Raw genomic sequence first — 18318 nt, 5'->3', positions numbered from 1 at the left:
TTTGTTTGTTTGTTTGTTTTTTGAGACGGAGTTTCACTCTTGTTACCCTGGCTGGAGTGCAATGGCACGATCTCGGCTCACCGCAACCTCCGCCTCCTGGGTTCAGGCAATTCTCCTGCCTCAGCCTCCTGAGTAGCTGGGATTACAGGCATGCACCACCATGCCCAGCTGATTTTTTGTATTTTTAGTAGAGACGGGGTTTCACCATGTTGACCAGGATGGTCTCGATCTCTTGACCTCGTGATCCACCCGCCTTGGCCTCCCGAAGTACTGGGATTACAGGCGTGAGCCACCGCGCCCAGCCCATTCAGTTCTTTAGTGATCTAGGCAAGCAAAATTTTTCAACACCTGCCAAGGCATGCAAAGCCCCTCTCCCTGTCTTCACAGGTCACAGGGAAGAAAGTCCCCAGAGTAGCCCCTACAGTGCTCTGCAGTAAGAGCTGGGGTTGCAGATAGAGAAGCATCACTTATCGGACGGGAGGAGGACTGATGGAGAAGGTAATATCTGAGCTGAGATATAAAGAAGCAGTGATAAGGAGCATGGGGTGGTACATTCTTCTTACCTACCTTGGGTTCCAGCTGTCTTACCAAGCTATCACCTGTTCCCGGCGCTCCCTTTAGAGACACGTTCTGCCATGCGCCAACCACAGCTTCTGCCTGCGGGACCCCAGCACACCTGCAGGCCCTGCACGGGCTTTTGCTGTCTTATTGTGACCCTAGAGAAGCTTTGTGAGGTAATCACAGCCTCCCTATGAAGGAGGATAAACTGTGAGCCCCATTTAGAAATTATCCTGCGGGCCCCTAAGATGAGCTGTCACTTGCCCCCCAAAACCCATAAGTGCCCTATTTTTTTTTTATTCTTAAATGTGGTTTAATACTGTTCTCCATTTCTGTACATTACAACACCAAGATTTTGCTGCTTAGGATCTCTCTGCAGAGGCTATAGAGAATCCAAAGGCTACGGTTTTCACCCCCTCTTATTTGTGTTTGTATGTATAAGTGTAATACACATCAATATATAATGCAATATATATCACCAAAGGGAACACATTGATTAAAGAAATACAAAAATTTGGCATCATTTCCAAACTTCAACAGTAAAAATAAAAGCTACAAAAGGAGCTGCATACCCTAAATGTTTCATGTGAAACAGCAAGCATATTCAAAAATGTAAATTTACATCCAATTTCTCTGGTCTTGTCATATCACATCAGACCCATTTACAATGGCAAAACCCTAAGCTACTGCTGTGAAGAGAGCATGTTTGCTCGCTCTTGGGTGTTCTGCAAACAAACAGCAGAGCCCAAAGCAAAAAAGGCTGTTCGGTGAAGTCTCCCACGTTGGTGAACACCAAAGAATCGACCCTTCTCACTGGGGGTTGAGACATCAGGTTACACATTGACAGACAGCATTTGGACCTCAGAGTACAGTGTGAGAATCAGAAACTTTACATTTAAGACATACTCCCTTCATTCAAGTGAAACAGGATGATTGGAACAATAGTCAGGTCTGTAACCTGGGAACAAGGAGCTGGTTCAGACCCATAAAGCTACAAGTGACTGAATCAAGTCAGTAAAGAACAGCAGTCAGGCACTAAAGTGTTAAAAGTACCCATTTGAAAACCAAATGTACCCCACTACCCTAGTCAGTGTGGAGGTGATACCAATTGACTTTTAAAACCTTTGGTCCTTCAAAGTCCATTTGGTATACTTTTTTCCATTGCTACCACTAGGCACATACTATACACTTTGTTCACTGTCACCACGTCCAGCATGCCATGACCTTGCATATCAGCTGGGTTCAAGTCTGACTTACAGGCCAGCTGTGAAGCATAAGCTTCAGGCTTTCAGGCCAATTTTTGGATCCAACATGGTCTTAAACTCCATGGCGCTGGAAGCTGTGTCCCATCCCTTCCCACCCACCCCTAATTTCTCATGTGAGAGGTGCTTGTAAGTCCCACATTTGAAACAGATACTCCAACCCCACCAGGAGGTCAGGAGTGTATAATTACATGCAGTCATACATGTCGCTTGTTCCTGTGAAAAACCTTGCAGTTCATTTTAATAAATCAAAACATTCACATAATCTCATGCCATCCAACACAAGGAAAACACGTCCACCTCCCTTTTAACAAGGATTGACCCATGCAAAAGAAAATCCTCTTTAAATTTCCTCACTTCCACTTAAATTGCATGTTTTATTTCTCCCAATCCCAGCAAGAGCACAGAAGCCCCATCATATCCATTCCAAACTGGTTTCAGGTAGGTTAAGCTTATAGGGACCCTTGTCAGAACATCAATACAAAGGACTCCCAAACGCCGGGCACAAATATGTCTGCAAACAGATGGAAGTAAACAGTGCACTGGCCCAAGTACTTCAAGAGTCAGTTTGATTTTGCAATGCAATTTGCATCCTTGAAACTGCCAGTCTGGAGGGGGACAGGGGAGCGTGAGAAAGTGAAGTTGAAATTGCCTCCTATTAGCTCACCCTTTCAACATTAAACAGAGACCAAGAGAGAAATGGTTCCAACATTTCATCACGTATTTCTTCTTATGCAGTCAAAGCTGAGAATGCCATGCAAATGGGCCACTGCGAAATGAAGCAATTTAATTTTTTCTCCAACCAAAATAAGAAACAAACCACTATGATCTCATTTCTATTAACTTTTGAAGGTTTACAGCAGTTAAAGTATTTTTGCTTCTATATATGAAAGTTAAAAAAATCATTTTTTTTTCATAAAATACAAGAGCAACCAATTTCACCATTGAGTAAAAGTAAAAACTGAGATTCTTTTTTAAATTAGTCCAAAGTGGCATTTAGGAACTTAGTCGTAGGCTGCTGCGCTGACACCATGACAAACCAAAGTGTAGGGCTGGGTCTGGTTTTGTTTCAGTTTCTTTTCCATATCCAATGCTCATGGATTAGGTTCTGGAAATGTTCCAATTGCAAGGCAGGGATCTGTTTGGATTCCACCATGGGTGTGCTCCTTGGGTTGGATGCTGGAGGGTGAGGCACGTTTTGCCAGACCCATGTCAACTACCTGGTAGTCATCAAGGTGAAAAAATTCATCATCTCCTCCTTGGTATTCTATTCCCTGGAAATCTGCTTGGCACCGCAAGATACCTCCAATACCACCAAAGCCCTTCACAAACTGAGACCCTTCTTGTGATTTATCTGTGACAGTTTCCAACGTAGCTCCAAATTTTCTATAGTTGTTAGCAAACCACTCCAACAGGGGCATGCTCTCAATAAGCTCATGTTCCTGTCCGGTCTCTTTGTCTGTGAAATGAGATTTATCCTTTTCTTGCCCTGGAGTTAGATAGAGAATTTTCTCCTCTTCTGTGCCTTGGCAATGAAGAACATATCTCATTATATCCAGATTTTCATAGACTATTAGAAATTCTACAGCTCCCATTTCCAAAGCCTTTAGCGTATCTTCAACGCCAAAACAGTACTTGCCCGTGTCCTGGCTGATTTCATCAAAGTATCGTCCTATTAATTTCTTCTCTTGAATGAACTTCATGTTGGAGAGGACTTCAATAGATAATTCAATAGCTTGATTGAATCCATTTTCACCACCATAGGATATATCAACTAATTTTAAAACTTTCAATTGTAACCTCTGATCAAACGTAACAGATTAACTTAGTTCAGTTTTAAAGTCAGCAGATCCAGCTAAAATAGACCAGCCACATTCACTTTGTCCCCAGAAATAAACAGCTGCACAGCAGTTTCTGCTACTTTCCGACATAGTTTTGTCTTTGACTTTCTTTTCCTTTCCTTCTTCTGTTGCAAGGGTTCCACAGTAAACAACTAGACCATTTGGAGGTACTTTGTTATAAAGTTTGAGTCTTTGTGGCACAGATATAATGGCTTCTAGGACTGAAAGGCAGTTTACTCGTGACTTAATGTTAAATGCAGTTCCAAACTCATCTGCTAACATTTTTGCCACTCGTGAAATCTGGTCTTTGGGAGGAATGATCAGTGATATCATGCTGGTGCCATTGCCGTGGACCGCCTCCAAGCCATCTTCTTGCCTCCACCTCCCTAAAGGCCCAGTCCTGGGCGGCAGCGGTTGCCCCTCCCCGGCGGCAGCTCCGCGGCAGCGGTGGCTCTGACGTGGGACACTGGCTCCCTCTCTCTAGGCAGCTGCATGTGTTGCAATCCACTCACATGGGGCACGTGACATCACTCCCAAGCGCCCTATTTTAAAAACATTTTAGGCTGGGCGCAGTAGCTCACACCTGTAATGCACTTTGGCAGGCTGAGGTGGGTGGATCACCTGAGGTCAGGAGTTCGAGACTAACCCGGCCAACATGGTGAAACTCCATCTCTACTAAAAATACAAAATTAACCAGGCGTGGTGGTGCATGCCTGTAATCCCAGCTACTCAGGAGGCTGGGGCAGGAGAATCACTTGAACCCGGGAGGTGGAGCCTGCAGTGAGCCGAGATGGCATGGTTGCACTCCAGCCTGGGTGACAGAGCGAGACTCTGTCTCAAAAAAACAAACAAAAATCCCTTGTTAAGGTCAGACCCTAAACAGAATCCCACCAGAAAAAAAAAAATCAGTGGTATAGTTGATGAAATGTGAATAAAATCTGCAGATTAGTTAATAGTATTGTGTGAACGTTGATATTCTAGTTTTCACTATATAGTGATTGCATAATACGTTAACATTTGGGGACGTGGGATGAAAGGTATACGAGAATGCTTTATGCTATTTTTGCAACCTTTGTGTAAGTCTGAAATTATACCAAAATAAAAGTTAAAATATCCAAAACGAAATAACGCATTGGTCTGTGAGAAGCAGCTTGCTAAGGAAGGGAAGCAGGAGCCTAACAGTCCAACTGTCCTGGTTCAAGGCCTTTGCTGGTGACTCTGGAAGAGTTACCTCATCTCCCTAGGCTGTGTTTCTTCATCTGTAATATGAGAATGGGGAGAAAGACTCCTCTTGGATTGTGGTACAGACTAATTGGATGTGGGCAAAGAACCAGCTCCCAAGTCAGGTGTCATAAAAACATCTTCTTTGTGATTCTTCTGTGACTCTGAACCCACTCTTAAACTCATGGCCTGTCAGGTCCCTCCTGTCCTGGAAGCCAGACCACCTCCCATCATGATGGTGTTGCTAGGGCCTGTCACAACATCCTCCCTTGTCCCCAGAGCCTGCCTTGAGAGAACCTGTCCAGCTGGTGGAGGTGATATGTTTGGAATTCCCTGAGCCTCAGCTGCCAAGGGCCACGTGCTGTAGAATAGATAATGAAGGATTCTGAGTGATCGGGAGGCTGCTCAGACCTGGGCCATCTCAGCACGCCCTGGACACACCCCGGGATCCTACCATCAGACCGAGGCCCTTAGAGAGGAAAAGTAATATTGGGTGGGCTATACTAGAATCCCCATGGACGTGGGGCTCAAAGCATAAACAATAAATCTGCTTATGAACTATGGGAGTTGGTTGTGTCCATAAAAAGGAAAATGAGTCACTGGCAATTTTAATTGAAGAAAAGGAAAACGTAGACCCTGGCTATGCCACAGAAGGAGATGCAGGGGCCCTAACAGGTCACACTGCCATTCTTTAGCTTGTGGCAGCAGAATGCTGATCTCTGACTCTGTGGACATGGAATTGGAAAAAAATACGATTCTGGTAAGTTCCATGTATAAATGGAGACAGGGAGCTGGGTTAAAGCATGGAATAGGGGCTGAGCACAGTGGCTGATGCCTGGGAGGCCGAGGCTGGGAGGATAGCTGGAGCCCAGGGGTATCAGACCTGCCTGGGCAACGTGTGAAATCTCGTCTCTATAGAGAATACAAAAATTAGCCAGGCATGGTGGCACACACCTGTAGTCCCAGGAAGGCTCAGGAGGCTGAGGTAGGAGGATCTCCTGAGCCCAGGAGACGTGGAGGCTGCCGTGAGCTGAAATTGCACCAAGCACTCCAGCCCCAGCGACGGAACAAAGGGAGATAGAGGACCTAGTTGTTGTCTGCTTGCTGCCATGAAATAAGGGAAATGTAGGGGCCTGAGTATCTCTGTGGAGCAAGAGTAAGCTAGGAGTGCCAGCTATCACAAAGGGAAGCCCTGTTCTTGTCCATACAAGAGGGGGAAATAGGAGCTCTGCTTAGACTATGGAGTAATAGGAAATGTGGGGTCTGCTCCTGTCCACGGAATAAGGGGCGTAGGAGAGAAGGGTTGCAAAAGCACATGAGAAAACTCCCGGTGATAAATATGTCTGTTGTATTAATTGTAGCGATGATTCCACAGATGCATATGTATGACAAATCTCATCAAATTGAACCCTTTAAACATGTGCAATTTGGCCAGGCGTGGTGGCTCACATCCCGACACGTGGGCAGATCACATGAGGCTAGGAGTTCAACACTTGCCTGGCCAACATGGTGAAACCCCAACTCTACTAAAAACATAAAAGTCAGCCAGGCAATGCATGCCTGTGGTCTTAGCAACTCTGGAGGCTGAGGGGAAAGGATCACTTGAGCCTGGGAGGTCTAGAATGCGGTGAGCTGTGATTGCACCACGGCACTCCAGCCTGTGCAACAGAGTAAGACCCCATCTAAAAAAAAAAAAGAAGAAGAAAGAAAAAGAAAGAGGAAGTATCTTTTCCAGGTGTCCAGCAAACCAGGCCTCCTATCTCATGAGCTGAACTTGGTAACAAGCCGCTACTGGGCCAGGCATGATGGCAAGTGTGGGACTCCTGTTGGATCAACCCGTGGCTGAATGCTGTGTGGACGAGATGGTGCGTGTCCCACAGGAACCCTCTATGAGCTCCACAACTTCCTGGTTCTGTCTCTTGACGACCAAGCTTGGGAGTTATGAGTCCAGCACCTGGGAGAAGCAGGAAATAAGAGCATGAAGTGTTTTACCCCAGCAGGCTCTGCTTGCGTGGGCTGAGGAAGCTGCAGACAGAGTTTCCTAGCTGCGGCTTTCCATCACCCCTTCACCAGCAGATGTGGCACTGGGGCTAGGAAAGGGTCGCACTGTGACACTCTCTTCATCAGCCTACATCTGCTATCTGAAATTTGTCATCATTCTGGGGAAACAAATAACCTCTGTAAACAGCAGGGCTGAGCTCCATTGCTTTCTTCTCTCCACTCTCTATGTGTTGTTTTTGTTTGTTTTTGGCATGTAGCACTATTTGACAAGCTCTTCCTTGTCCCCTAAATAATCCTGTTTTAGGCTAGTTACTGACCTGGATATCATCCAGGGAGAAAGCAAATCTATTTGCAACCCACCTGCTGCCGGGCACCCTCCAAAGGTGGCCCAGGAAGGAACCGTCAGCAGTCTCTGCCTGCTTCAGGGCTCTCCCAGCCTTGGCTGCAGGGCGGGGGTGGGGGAGCAGGGTCCACGCTGCCAGCAGCAGCTCCTACTGCAGCCCTGAGCCCTCGCCCCCAGGGCAGCAGCAGCAGAACATCGCTGACCTTGGCTGGAGATGCACTCTGGTTCTGGGGAGCAGGGCAGCAGCAGGCCCACAGATTGTCAGCAAACAAGGCGCTGCTACAGATGGCTCCAAGCTGGCAACGCTCCAAAGGTTCCAGGTACATTTTCTCTTTCCAGAAACAGAAACCTGAGAACTCATGAGGCTTAGAAAGTCGGAGCGTGTCACAAGAGGCCAAGGACACCCAGGGTGGAGGGGCTTGTGGGCAGGTCATCCTCCTCATCCAGCCTTTGGTCTCCTTTCCGCAGACGTTTTCCACAACGCAGTATCTGTTTACCAGCCCTCAAATAGTCATCAGGTTCCATTTTGAAAGCAAAGAAAAAGCAAATGATTCTGCAGGCTGCAGCACTCCTGCTTCCGCCTTCTCCTGTGATCTTTCTGGTTTTCTGTGAGCAGATGCTCTTCCCACTGAAGCAGTGAGCAGCAAAAGCTGAAGAAGGCCGGCCAAGAGTTTGCTGAAATCTGCAATTAAGTCTCAGGTTCAACCCTTCTGCCCATTTTTCTGTTTGGTTGTCTTCAATTGGTTTGTGGGATTTCTTTATCCTTCTTGCAAATATCATCTTCTGGGCTGTGGTTGTCTTTTCATTTTATTTATGGCATGTTGATGAAAAAATAATCTTAATGGAAGAATGTATTGATTTTTCTTACAGTTTGCATTTTTTATGCCTTATTTAGGAAATGAAGGTTATAAGGCTACTTTTAAATATTTTTTCTGAAATGTTTAAAGTTCGGCATTTCCCATTTATGTTTATAATTCACCTAGATTTTCGTGCATGGTATGTTTCCTAATGTTTTCTTCAGAATTTTTATATCTATTTTCATGAGTGAAACTGGCTAGGATTGTTTTTCTCATATTGCGCTTTCCTGGTTTGGGTTTCAAGGTGGCCCTGGCCTCATACAACAAGTTGGGAAGCACGTTAGTCCGGGTCTCCACAGTCAGCAGAGGCACACTTGCAACAGGAGAGCTCAGGGCAGCTTCTATATGGCATACGGAAACCCCAGGGCACAGGGCAAGTGTCCCAGCGAGCAGCAGCCATGCCAGCACCCCAAGCCTGAAAGATGAGGCAAAAAACCTAGAAGGAATTCGAGTGCCCGCTGGCCACTTTGTGGAGGGAGCAGGGGACAGACATTATGTTCTCAGTCCCCTCTGGCCTCTACCTCATGCCTAGGCATCTTGTTGTCAATACAAGCAGAAGTTATAGGGCACAAGAGCCCCACTGATGGAGTCCACGGCAGCCTGTGTTGTGGAGCAGAGAGCAGCATGGAGAAAGTGCATTAGTCAGGGTTCTCCAGAGAAACACGTAGATATGTAGAGATTTATTATAAAGGATTGGCTTGTACGATTATGGAGGGCTCAAAGTCCGCCATCTGCTGTTTGCAAGCTGGAAACCAAGGAAAGCCAATGGTATAGTTTGAAGGCCTGAGAGCTAGAGAGCCACGGGTATAGATTCCAACCCAAGTGTGAAGGCGTAATAACCAGGAGAGCTGAGGGCAGGGGAAGACTGGTGTCACAATTCAAACAGCCAGGAAGAGCTCATTCAACCATCTGCCGCTCAGGTGCTCGGTGGATTGGATTGGATGGTGTCACTCACATTGAACAGGGCCATTTGCTTTGCTCAGTCCACTGATTCAAATGCTGGCCTTTTCCAGAAACATCCTCACAGACCCATCCAGAAATAATGTTTAATAGATGTTGGGCATTCCGTGGCCCAGTCAAGTTGACACATAAAATTAGCCATGACAGAAGGGTAGCAAGTGGGACCAGGGGGCAAACAGAAATTAGCCAGTACAAGATGATTTCCCTCTGTCTTAATTCTCTGGAAGAGCTGCTAGTTTTTACCTTTCTGCCCATTTCTTTTAGGGATGGGGAAAGGGAGATTCTGTGATCTGACTGCATTTCATTTCTTTATCAAGATACTCTCCCAATGTGCAGCTGGTTTCAATCATTTGCAGAAGTTACTTTCTATACAATCTCTGCAAACACAGAAGTAGTAAATGCTAAACCATGGTCCCCAGGAAAAAATGGAGAAATGCAAGGTTTGGTTTCCTTGAGTCTCTGGTTACAACACGTTTTGTCAATCCATCAGTATATAACCTTGTTTTATGTGTGTCTCTAAATATACATTGTTGACCGTTACCATCAAGCTCACTGCCATCAGCTCTGTAAATGCCTGAATGAAGCTTATTGAAGACATGCTTTCTCCATAAGGCACCCCACAGCTGTCTTGTGTGTGGGAACTAGATAGCACTGCAGCACTATGCCTGGGGCCATTTTAAATGGCAAAATCATCAACAAAAAAGCACAAAACTCAAGACCATGTGTGGCGGCTCACACCCGCAATCCCAGCACTTTGAGAGGCCAAGGCCGAAGGCATGTAAGATCAGGAGTTTGAGATCAGCCTGGGCAACACAGCAAGACCTCACCTCTAAAACACACACACACACACACACACACACACACACACACACACACGTACGTGAAAATGTGGCAGTAAACTGGCTGTGAAGAAGGACACTTGTTAACAGTATAAGAGCTGTAACAAGTCTGGGAGTGGTGACTCACACCTGTAATTTTGGAACTTTGGGAGGCCAAGGTGAGTGGATCACCTGAAGTCAGGAGTTTGAGACCAGCCTGGCCAACATGCAGAAAATCCATCTCTACTAAGAATACAAAGATTAGCTGGGTGTGGTGGTGTGTGTCTGTAATCCCAGCTACTTGGGAGGCTGAGGCAGGAGAATTGCTTGAACCCAGGAGTTGGAGGTTGCAGTGAGCTGAGATCAAGCCGCTGTACTCCAGCCTGGTAGACAGAGTAAGACTCCATCTCAAAAAAAAAAAAAAAAGAAAAAGAACAGCTGGGACAAGAAGGCAGAGTGCTGCTGTGTTTGACCTCAGCTTGGAAAATATGTGTCAAGCCACCCACAGTTTTTCCCACTCCGAGAGTGTCTGTGAATGACAGCAAACGTGCCGCAAATGTTGATTTTAGGATTGCAACTTAATTTTAGCAAATAGGTGAGTTTGCAAATATGGAATTCTTGAATAATAATGGTTGACTGTGTTTTCAAAGCTAGTTACTCCCATGTAGAGTAGATTTGTGAAGACTCAGTTCTTCTCACCTGATTGTGAAGAAATTCTAGCACTGCACCCTAAATAAGCCTGGGACAGTGTAATCTAGTGATGGGAAAATTGTCTCACTTTACAAACAGTCCTAGATATTTCCGTAAGAGCCAAATGTGATGCAAGCCAAATATGCCACCGTGGGAATAGGTTTTGTAAAATTTGATTCATTCAACTACCGGCCATTAACAATTATAAACACTTATTGCAACAGAGAAAATACATGTTTTATAAACAAACAAAAAATACAAACTACAAATATATATCCTAATAATACATGCATATATAAATTATTTGGATAAAAATGAGATAGGAATACATATGTATAAAAATTATAACTGTTTCATTGGGTAGGTAGAATTATGAGCATCTTTTTTTTTTCCTAAAATTTCTTCTAGGAATTCAAAGATTATGTGGGAAATAAACCATTTTTCCCCTTAAGCAATTGTGTCAGGCTCACAACTATAACTTATATTAAGCATAGATAAGAAAGGTCCTAGAATATATAATATAAGTAAAACTTGTCCAAATGATCTTATGCCCATTTGCCATTAACAAAGGCATCAAGTTAATTTCAAAATTTGTTTGTAGACTTTCGTATCAACTAATAAAAATAATGATATTTGGTAGGGCAGAGTGGCTCATGCCCATAATCCCAGCACTTTGGGAGGCTGAGACTGAAAGACTGCTTGAGCTCAGGAGTTTGGGACCAGCCTGGGCAACACAGCAATCTTGTCTCTACTAAAAATAAAAGTTAAAAAAAAATAGCTGGGTGTGGTGGTACATGCCTATAGTCCCAGCTACTCAGGAGGCTGAGGTGGGAGGACCACTTAGGCCCACGAGATTTAGGCTGCAGTGAACTGTGATTGTGCACTTCAGCTTGGGCAACAGAGTAAGACCCTCCCTCAGAAAAAAAAAAAAAAAAAAAAAAGAAAAAAAAAGGAAGAAGAAGAACACTTACTAATGAAAAAAAGCATTTTGTCATAAGAATTTACTTTGACTTAGTTTACCGTTTTTTTGTTTCCCCTAACAGATATTTGTGTATATTTAATTTTACCTTTTCTAAATTTTTGGTCTGAATTTTATAGAGTAATATTTTAAGGAAATGTTAAGTAAGATTGTTAACGAAGTTAGATTTGGGGCAACTTGTAACAATTTTGACATCGTGTGAAATGTCACCCCGTACACCTACACACAAACACATAAACTGATGTTGTTTCGAAAAAAATTTTAAAGATTAATAAAAGACAGCTATTTAATTATTTCTCTGAAATGTGCTATTCAAATGATCTTGGGTTTTGTTAGTCTATGAGAAAAATGAAAAGAATTACTGTAAATAGAACAATTAAATTCTATCCTTAGAATTGCACAACCTCATCCACACAGTTGGAGGATTTATTTTCATTAATGCATTCCTTTAACGATTTGGGGTGAAGAGCCTCCGCAAATGGACTTCTTCCTTCCCTGCCTTCTGAAGCACAATACTCTGCTTTGACCTTGTTCGATGACTGAGCCACGCTTAGCATTTCAGGAAGAACCAAATCTGAGATGTCATCAGAGGAGTCCACTGCAGACCCGGGCAGGGACCCTTGGGACAGCAGGGCCATGTGAGGTGAGGGCTGTCCCCTAACCCCAGCCTGGGGGCTCCAGCTTCCCAGCTTTGTCAGTGCAATCAGAGTAGTCCAGGCTGAACACGGACTCCCTGTGACCTAACTGTTGTGGTCTGCAAACATCTGCAAATCCTCAGAGGCCTTCCCATCAGGAGATGGCATCTCATTTCCCTCCCCTTTAATGTGGGTGAGTCTTCTTGCTTTGCTTCAGTGAATCAGCAGTCATGCCCTGTAAATTTCCATACTGGATCATTGCCTGGTGCTTGCTCCCCTTCTGTGAAAACATGCCGATGGCTACACCCCTTTTCCATATTAATTCTGTTGTTTTCTGACTCTGGCTTTCTTAGAGTTGGAGTTCTCTTTTCTTTTTCTTTCTTTTTCTTCTTCTTTTTTTTTTTTTTTTTTGAGACCTAGTTTTGCTCTTGTTGCCCAGGCTGGAGTGCAATGGCGCCATCTCGGCTCACTGCAACCTCCTCCTCTGGAGTTCAAGTGACTCTCCCACCTCAGTCTCCTGAGTAGCTGGGATTACAGGAGCCCACAATGATGCCTGGCTAATTTTGTATTTTCAATAGAGACAGGGTTTCCTCCATGTTGGTCAGTCTGGTCTTGAACTTCCAACCTCACGTGATCTGTTCGCCTCAGCCTCCCAAAGTGTTGGGATTACAGGGGTGAACCACTGTGCCTGGCCAGAGTTGGGGTTCTCAAGTAGCTTCAGCCTTGTCTTGATAGACCATCTTTCGGGGTGTGTGTTGATTCAGTCTGGGCATCCAGGTGTCCACCTCCATCTGCTCACAGGGAAAAGCCAGCAGCACTGTTGACTCTGCCTTCTTCAGGGTACAGGCTCCTTTCCTGCTCTGCCTTCTTGGAAATTCCCTAAAGCCTTTTTCCTCTTTTCTTACACGTGCCCAGAGCTGCTGAAAAGCAAGGTACATAGAGGCTAGTGCCGTCCACTAGGACTTGTGCAAAGATAAAAATGTTCTCTGTCTGTGCAGTCCAATATGTTAGTGTAGGGGACATCCTATGTTCCACTCACCTAGGCTCCTGGTGGAGTTTGAGAATTAAACTGATACAAGACAAATAGCACACAGATGTATTTGATAAAAGTTTTACATGGAATGGGACTTCTCATAAGGAAATCAAAACTCAAAGAAGCAGTTAGAGTGTGTTACTTTTTACTGAATTGGACAAAGAATAGTAAACTGAAAATGCGATGAGGCAGAGGGGCTTGGGCTAGGGTGGATAATTGGATAGAGAAATGACTAGGAAGATAAAGGTTAGTTTAACAGGGTTTGTTTTTACAGAATTCTCTTGGCCTCAATTTCCTGTCTTTGGTGATAAGAATGTTGCTTTATTTCTAGTATAGGAAGGACATCTTTCATATGGGAATTTCATCTCTTGCTTTTAAGAAACAAGAGGCCAAATTGTCCAGTGTGTATTCTGTAGGTAAAAAAGAAAAGGTCAAAGTGATCTTCTTGCACTAGCCATTTTTCAGGTGTCTAACTTTTTTTTTTTGAGATGGAGTCTCATTCACTCTGTTGCCCAGGCTGTAATGTAATGGCGTGATCTTGGCTCGCTGCAACTTCCATTCCACCTCCCAGGTTCAAGTGATTCTCCTGCCTCAGCCTCCTGAGTAGCTGGGTTTACAGGCATGCACAAACACACCCAGCTAATTTTTGGATGTTTAGTAGAGATGGGGTTTCACCATGTTGACCAGGCTGGTCTTGAACTCTGCACCTCAAGTGATCCACCCACCTCAGCCTCCCAAAGTGCTGGGATTACAGGTGTGAGCTACCTCGCTGGCCCATCAGGTGTCTAATTTAGTCAATCCACAGGGTGGTGCATTTTCAACTCTTTGAGTAGCCACTGGCTATGCGTGGCTATTGGGCACTTGAAATGTGGCTAGTATAGCCAAGAAATGGAACTTTAGATTTTATTTAATATGATTTAATTTGAATGTAAATGGCCACCAGTGGTGAGCGGCCCCACCCTGGACAGCGCAGGTGTGGGCAGTGGGTCCTTCGGCTCTTCTCTAAGATGATTCCTCCTCTTCTGATCCACAGCCGGGATGCTTCTACTTTTCTTTTCCCTCTTGTTTCAAGGATTCCTCCACTGTCCCTCTAGTCAGGCCTTATTCTGTGAGGTTCATCTCTCTGCCCTGCCTCATTTCCTCTCCCAGTCTCTGGAAGAAGAAAACACTTGCTCTACACAATAATTAAGTTTTGAACGTTTTCTCCCGCTTTGGTATGGACTGCCGGAATGGTGGCACTGTCCACAAATTTCCTGTGACAAAAAAGAGAATGAAGGAAATTACCAGAAACCACGAAAAACGTCACTCTTAATTGCAAGTACTAGTTTTGAAGAGGCAGTCCATTTCAGCTCCTTTTCAACTGACTTTCAGCAGATTTGAGAATGTAGAACTGTGTGCTTTAGAATAGAGGTGGAGAGTTCTTTTCAAAATGTACATTTTCTAGATCCCAGCTCCTAGATATCTTGATATCAAAACCTAGTAGTGGCCTGGCAATCCGTATTTCTTAAATATCCATTAGAGCTTCTGCATTGAACCACGTTTGGGAACTGATTTAATCAGCACACTGATTTACTTAGGAGCTTTTGATTTAGCCTCACTCCATTAAATCCCCCATAGACTGCTCTGCTTTCCAAATGCTTATGTTCACTTTTTACAGTTTTCCTCTGGTCTCTCCTGTATTTATGGTCACCTCCAATTTCCTGCCTCTTTCTTTCTTCAAAAGTGCACAGATCAGCTTTTCAAAGTTAGAATAATGCACGTAGTAATCACAAGTAAACTACATGAAGAGCTGAGATTTCTATCTCTACAGAGGCCTACAATGTATGAACTCGGTAGCATGTGCTTTAGTAAACTTTTTTTCTAAGAGTTTGGCCCCTCTTGCCTTGCTCTCTACAGACAGGCTTCACTTTTAAAAATTTTGCTTTCCAGTGCCCACAGTGTATTTATTAATAGTTTGAAACTGTCATAAATCTCACTTGGCAGTGATTTTCTTATTAGCTTCAGCATCTCTGCCTTAGCACTGCCAAGCCTGAATGGTCTAGACATTGTATTCAAAAATAACTCCCTCTGGGACAGGCCTGAAAGTCTCTGGCACAGGATTCCATCTATCTATGGATTCTTCTCCTAGGAGATTAGAAGTCTTCCTGGCAGGCAAAAATTTTGTCCCTGGAGATCCATCCACTATGGCCAGCATTACGTAAAGGATAAGAGTTCAATGGCTCACATCCAACGAAAATAATTCAGTCAACAAAAAGAGTGGATTATGCATATATCGCATATGTGCAACTCATTTATAACCAAGGAAGAGAGGACCAACATAAAGTTGCAGTTTGGGGAGATTTAAAAATAACTGAACTTATACTGGGGACGTCTTGCTCTTGGAGATAAAAATGGCTCTTATTGCCAGCTGTTGCTCGTTTTCTGGTGGGCGGTATCAAGCAAGTGATGCTTTCGGTGGCTACACCCGATTCTCTTCTGCCGAACTTGCATGTAGGGTGTGGGTTCCACCCAATCTGCTATCCCCTGTTCCTTCATCCATACCATTGCCATGTGAGTCTTACCGATTAGGTGGTCTTTACTTGAGGCCACTGATCATTTTCCATTTCCGCATACAAAAAAGATTAAAGTTCACCTTGGCCCAGGACACCTCTGGCGGGTCACGCCCCCTGCGCCGAAGCCCCGGGAGCTGGCGGTGCGCTAGCTCGGCTCACAGACTTCCCGCCCCGCGGCGTCCTGGGAACTGTAGTAGGTGGCTTGCGCATCCCCGCCGCCATGACAAGTCCCGACTACAACTCCCGACAGGACTCGCGCGTCGCGCCTGCGCCCCTGAGGCCGCCAGAAGGTGGGCTGAGGCGCCCAGGGCGCGTAGCAAGCCGGCTGAGGGGTTGTGGCGGCCGCTGCGGGCGACATGGACAACGCGGGGAAGGAGCGTGAGGCGGTACAGCTGATGGCGGAGGCCGAGAAGCGAGTCAAGGCCTCCCACTCCTTCCTCCGAGGGCTGTTTGGGTGAGCGCCAGACCGTGCGTGCCCTAGGGGTCCCCGCACTTGGCCCCCTCCCCTTCAGGCTGACTCCCCAAGTTCCCCACGCAGCTTCTGGCGTCCACAGACCGCGCCTAGGGGCCCTCAGCCTGCAGGCGCCCTCCGGAAATCCTGTAGGGCCCCCCAGCGCCCCCTCGAACCCCTAGGACGCCCAGGGGCCCGCAGTCCGCACGCACCCTCCAGAGACCCCCACAGGGCCCCCCAGGGTCCCTGGAAAGCCCGCATCCTCCCAGGGGCGCTCAGACCCCACGCGCACTCTAGAGACCCTCTAGGGCCGGCAGAACTCCCCAGGGCTCCTCAGCCCCTAGGCGCCCTCCAGACCCACTAACACGCCCCCTTGGTATCCCCAGAGTCTCAGGAGGACCCTCAGCCCCCACGCGCCTTTCAGAGAATCCCTAGGACCCCCAGAACCCCCCACCCCAAGCGCCCCATGAAGCCCTTAGAACACCCTGGGGAGCTGTCAGCGCCACGAGCCGTTTGGAGACCCTGGATACCCCCTCCCCTTGGCCCGAGTTGGTGCGGGGGTCCCATGCCCTTGCAGGTCAGCGTCGCCCTGAGCCCCGCGGGCGCGGCTGCCCGGGGCGCGCGTGGGGCCCCCTTCTCCGTGCGTGGCGAGTCGGATTGGTGCATTTCGCCACGCTGAAGCCCGCATCGCTCCGGAGAACGGTCCGGGTGAGGCGCGCCAGGGAGGAGCCGGAGGGGTCGGTACGGGGACCGCGCCCTGCAGCTAGGCACGCACATCTGGGGGCGTCCCCGGAGGGGGCGGCCTGGCACCCAGCTCCAGAGCTGGTGTGCTTGTTGGCCTCCCACCAGGGGCCTTGCGCCGAGTACACCTTTAGTAAATACTTGAATAATAAACGAATACATTTTCTTAGCATAGTATTTTTCCTTCGCCAGAGATTGACTGATAGCCAGGGCCTTCTGTTTGATTAATCGGAACGCAGCTCCGGTTTCAGTCAGCGCCCTTTGGGAATCCCGTTGATTTCCTGTAATTCTTCCGTGCCCTCTAAGGAGGATTTTAAATTCCAGCCTCTCAAAAAGCGGATCCCGCACTGACAGCCCGGAAGAATTCTGGGCTGTTGAATATGTGAATGATTCAGCTGTTTAGGAAGAGAAAGGCAGGAATTTCGTGTGTCTCTGTTTCGTTTTTTACTTTTGAAAATGAAAGATCCTTTGCCGTTACCAGGAGCAGATACTTAACGCATTGCATGATTAGACACTATTTTATTTCTGTGCACCTTCAGTTCAGACTCTTATTTCAGAAGACACACATAATGGGCTCTTAGCTTGTTTTGCCAACCTTATTCTTCTGGTTATAAATTATAATACTTTACCACTATTGATACATCTTTAGGCAATGCTTAAGGACAAGTTTCATGCAGTCTGCATAACTGCAGTAATGTATAAAGGGCTGCAAAGATGCATGAAGATAAGAATCCCTGTCCTCAAGAACTTCTCAGAGGACATTTATCATAGCTGGTTTTTAAATTTCTCATGTGATGTGTAGGAGATATAGGTATGAATTATGTTTTGTTTCGCTTTTAAAAGTTACCGTCAAATGCTAGCGCCACACTAACTCCTTTTAAATGTTTTGATTCACAAAACATTTAAAATTCACTCTGATAAAATTTGATGTCATAGTACCTCATGGCAGGAGGTTATTTTAATGTTACAATGTATTTCAACTCAGGAAGTGCTTCCCTGGGAGAGTCTGTAACTAGCAGAGGAAAAAGCATGACAGCACTTGGTGCTTGTCTCTGAAGAACACTCCTTTTGGGAAAGCGATTTTTAATGTTTTTAGGAAACTAGGCCAAATCTTGAGCTTATAATCCTTAAAGGATTTTGAAAAGCCTTTGTTTTTAAGGAAACATCTCCCTTTTAACTGTTGCTACCTGTGTTTTCGACAGGACATATCGGAAGACCCATCATCACCATTCACACTCAGTTTACACAAAAGTTAGTGCATCTTCTTACCTGGGTACAACAGGTCAGTTTATTATCTAGCTTAGGGACCTACAGCAAGTTACTTAGCCTCTCTGTGCTTCAGTTTCTAGTGTATAAAAAAATGGAGGCAATAATAT

General features: G+C 45.7%; 1 protein-coding gene and 1 pseudogene across 2 annotated transcripts in view; one reads left to right on the top strand and one right to left on the bottom strand.

The window, feature by feature from the left end:
• Positions 1-2914: 2914 nt before the first annotated feature.
• Positions 2915-12457, bottom strand: LOC116530196 (annotated as a pseudogene).
• A 3543-nt stretch (positions 12458-16000) lies between these two features.
• Positions 16001-18318, top strand: part of NAPB (NSF attachment protein beta) — a 44473-nt gene continuing 42155 nt past the window's right edge. The window contains exon 1 of one of the 2 annotated variants that reach the window (XM_032248156.1): positions 16001-16204. In XM_032248156.1, the coding sequence (XP_032104047.1) occupies positions 16107-16204 (98 nt within the window). In that variant the 5' untranslated portion in view covers positions 16001-16106. The remainder of the gene's footprint in view (positions 16205-18318) is intronic. The other variant, XM_032248157.1, reaches the window with a different exon arrangement.

The sequence above is a fragment of the Sapajus apella genome, unplaced genomic scaffold, assembly GCF_009761245.1.
Source record: "Sapajus apella isolate SASKATOON/1434 unplaced genomic scaffold, GSC_monkey_1.0 scaffold65, whole genome shotgun sequence".
NCBI lineage: Eukaryota > Metazoa > Chordata > Mammalia > Primates > Cebidae > Sapajus > Sapajus apella.
This window is presented reverse-complemented; position numbering and strand designations above follow the sequence as displayed.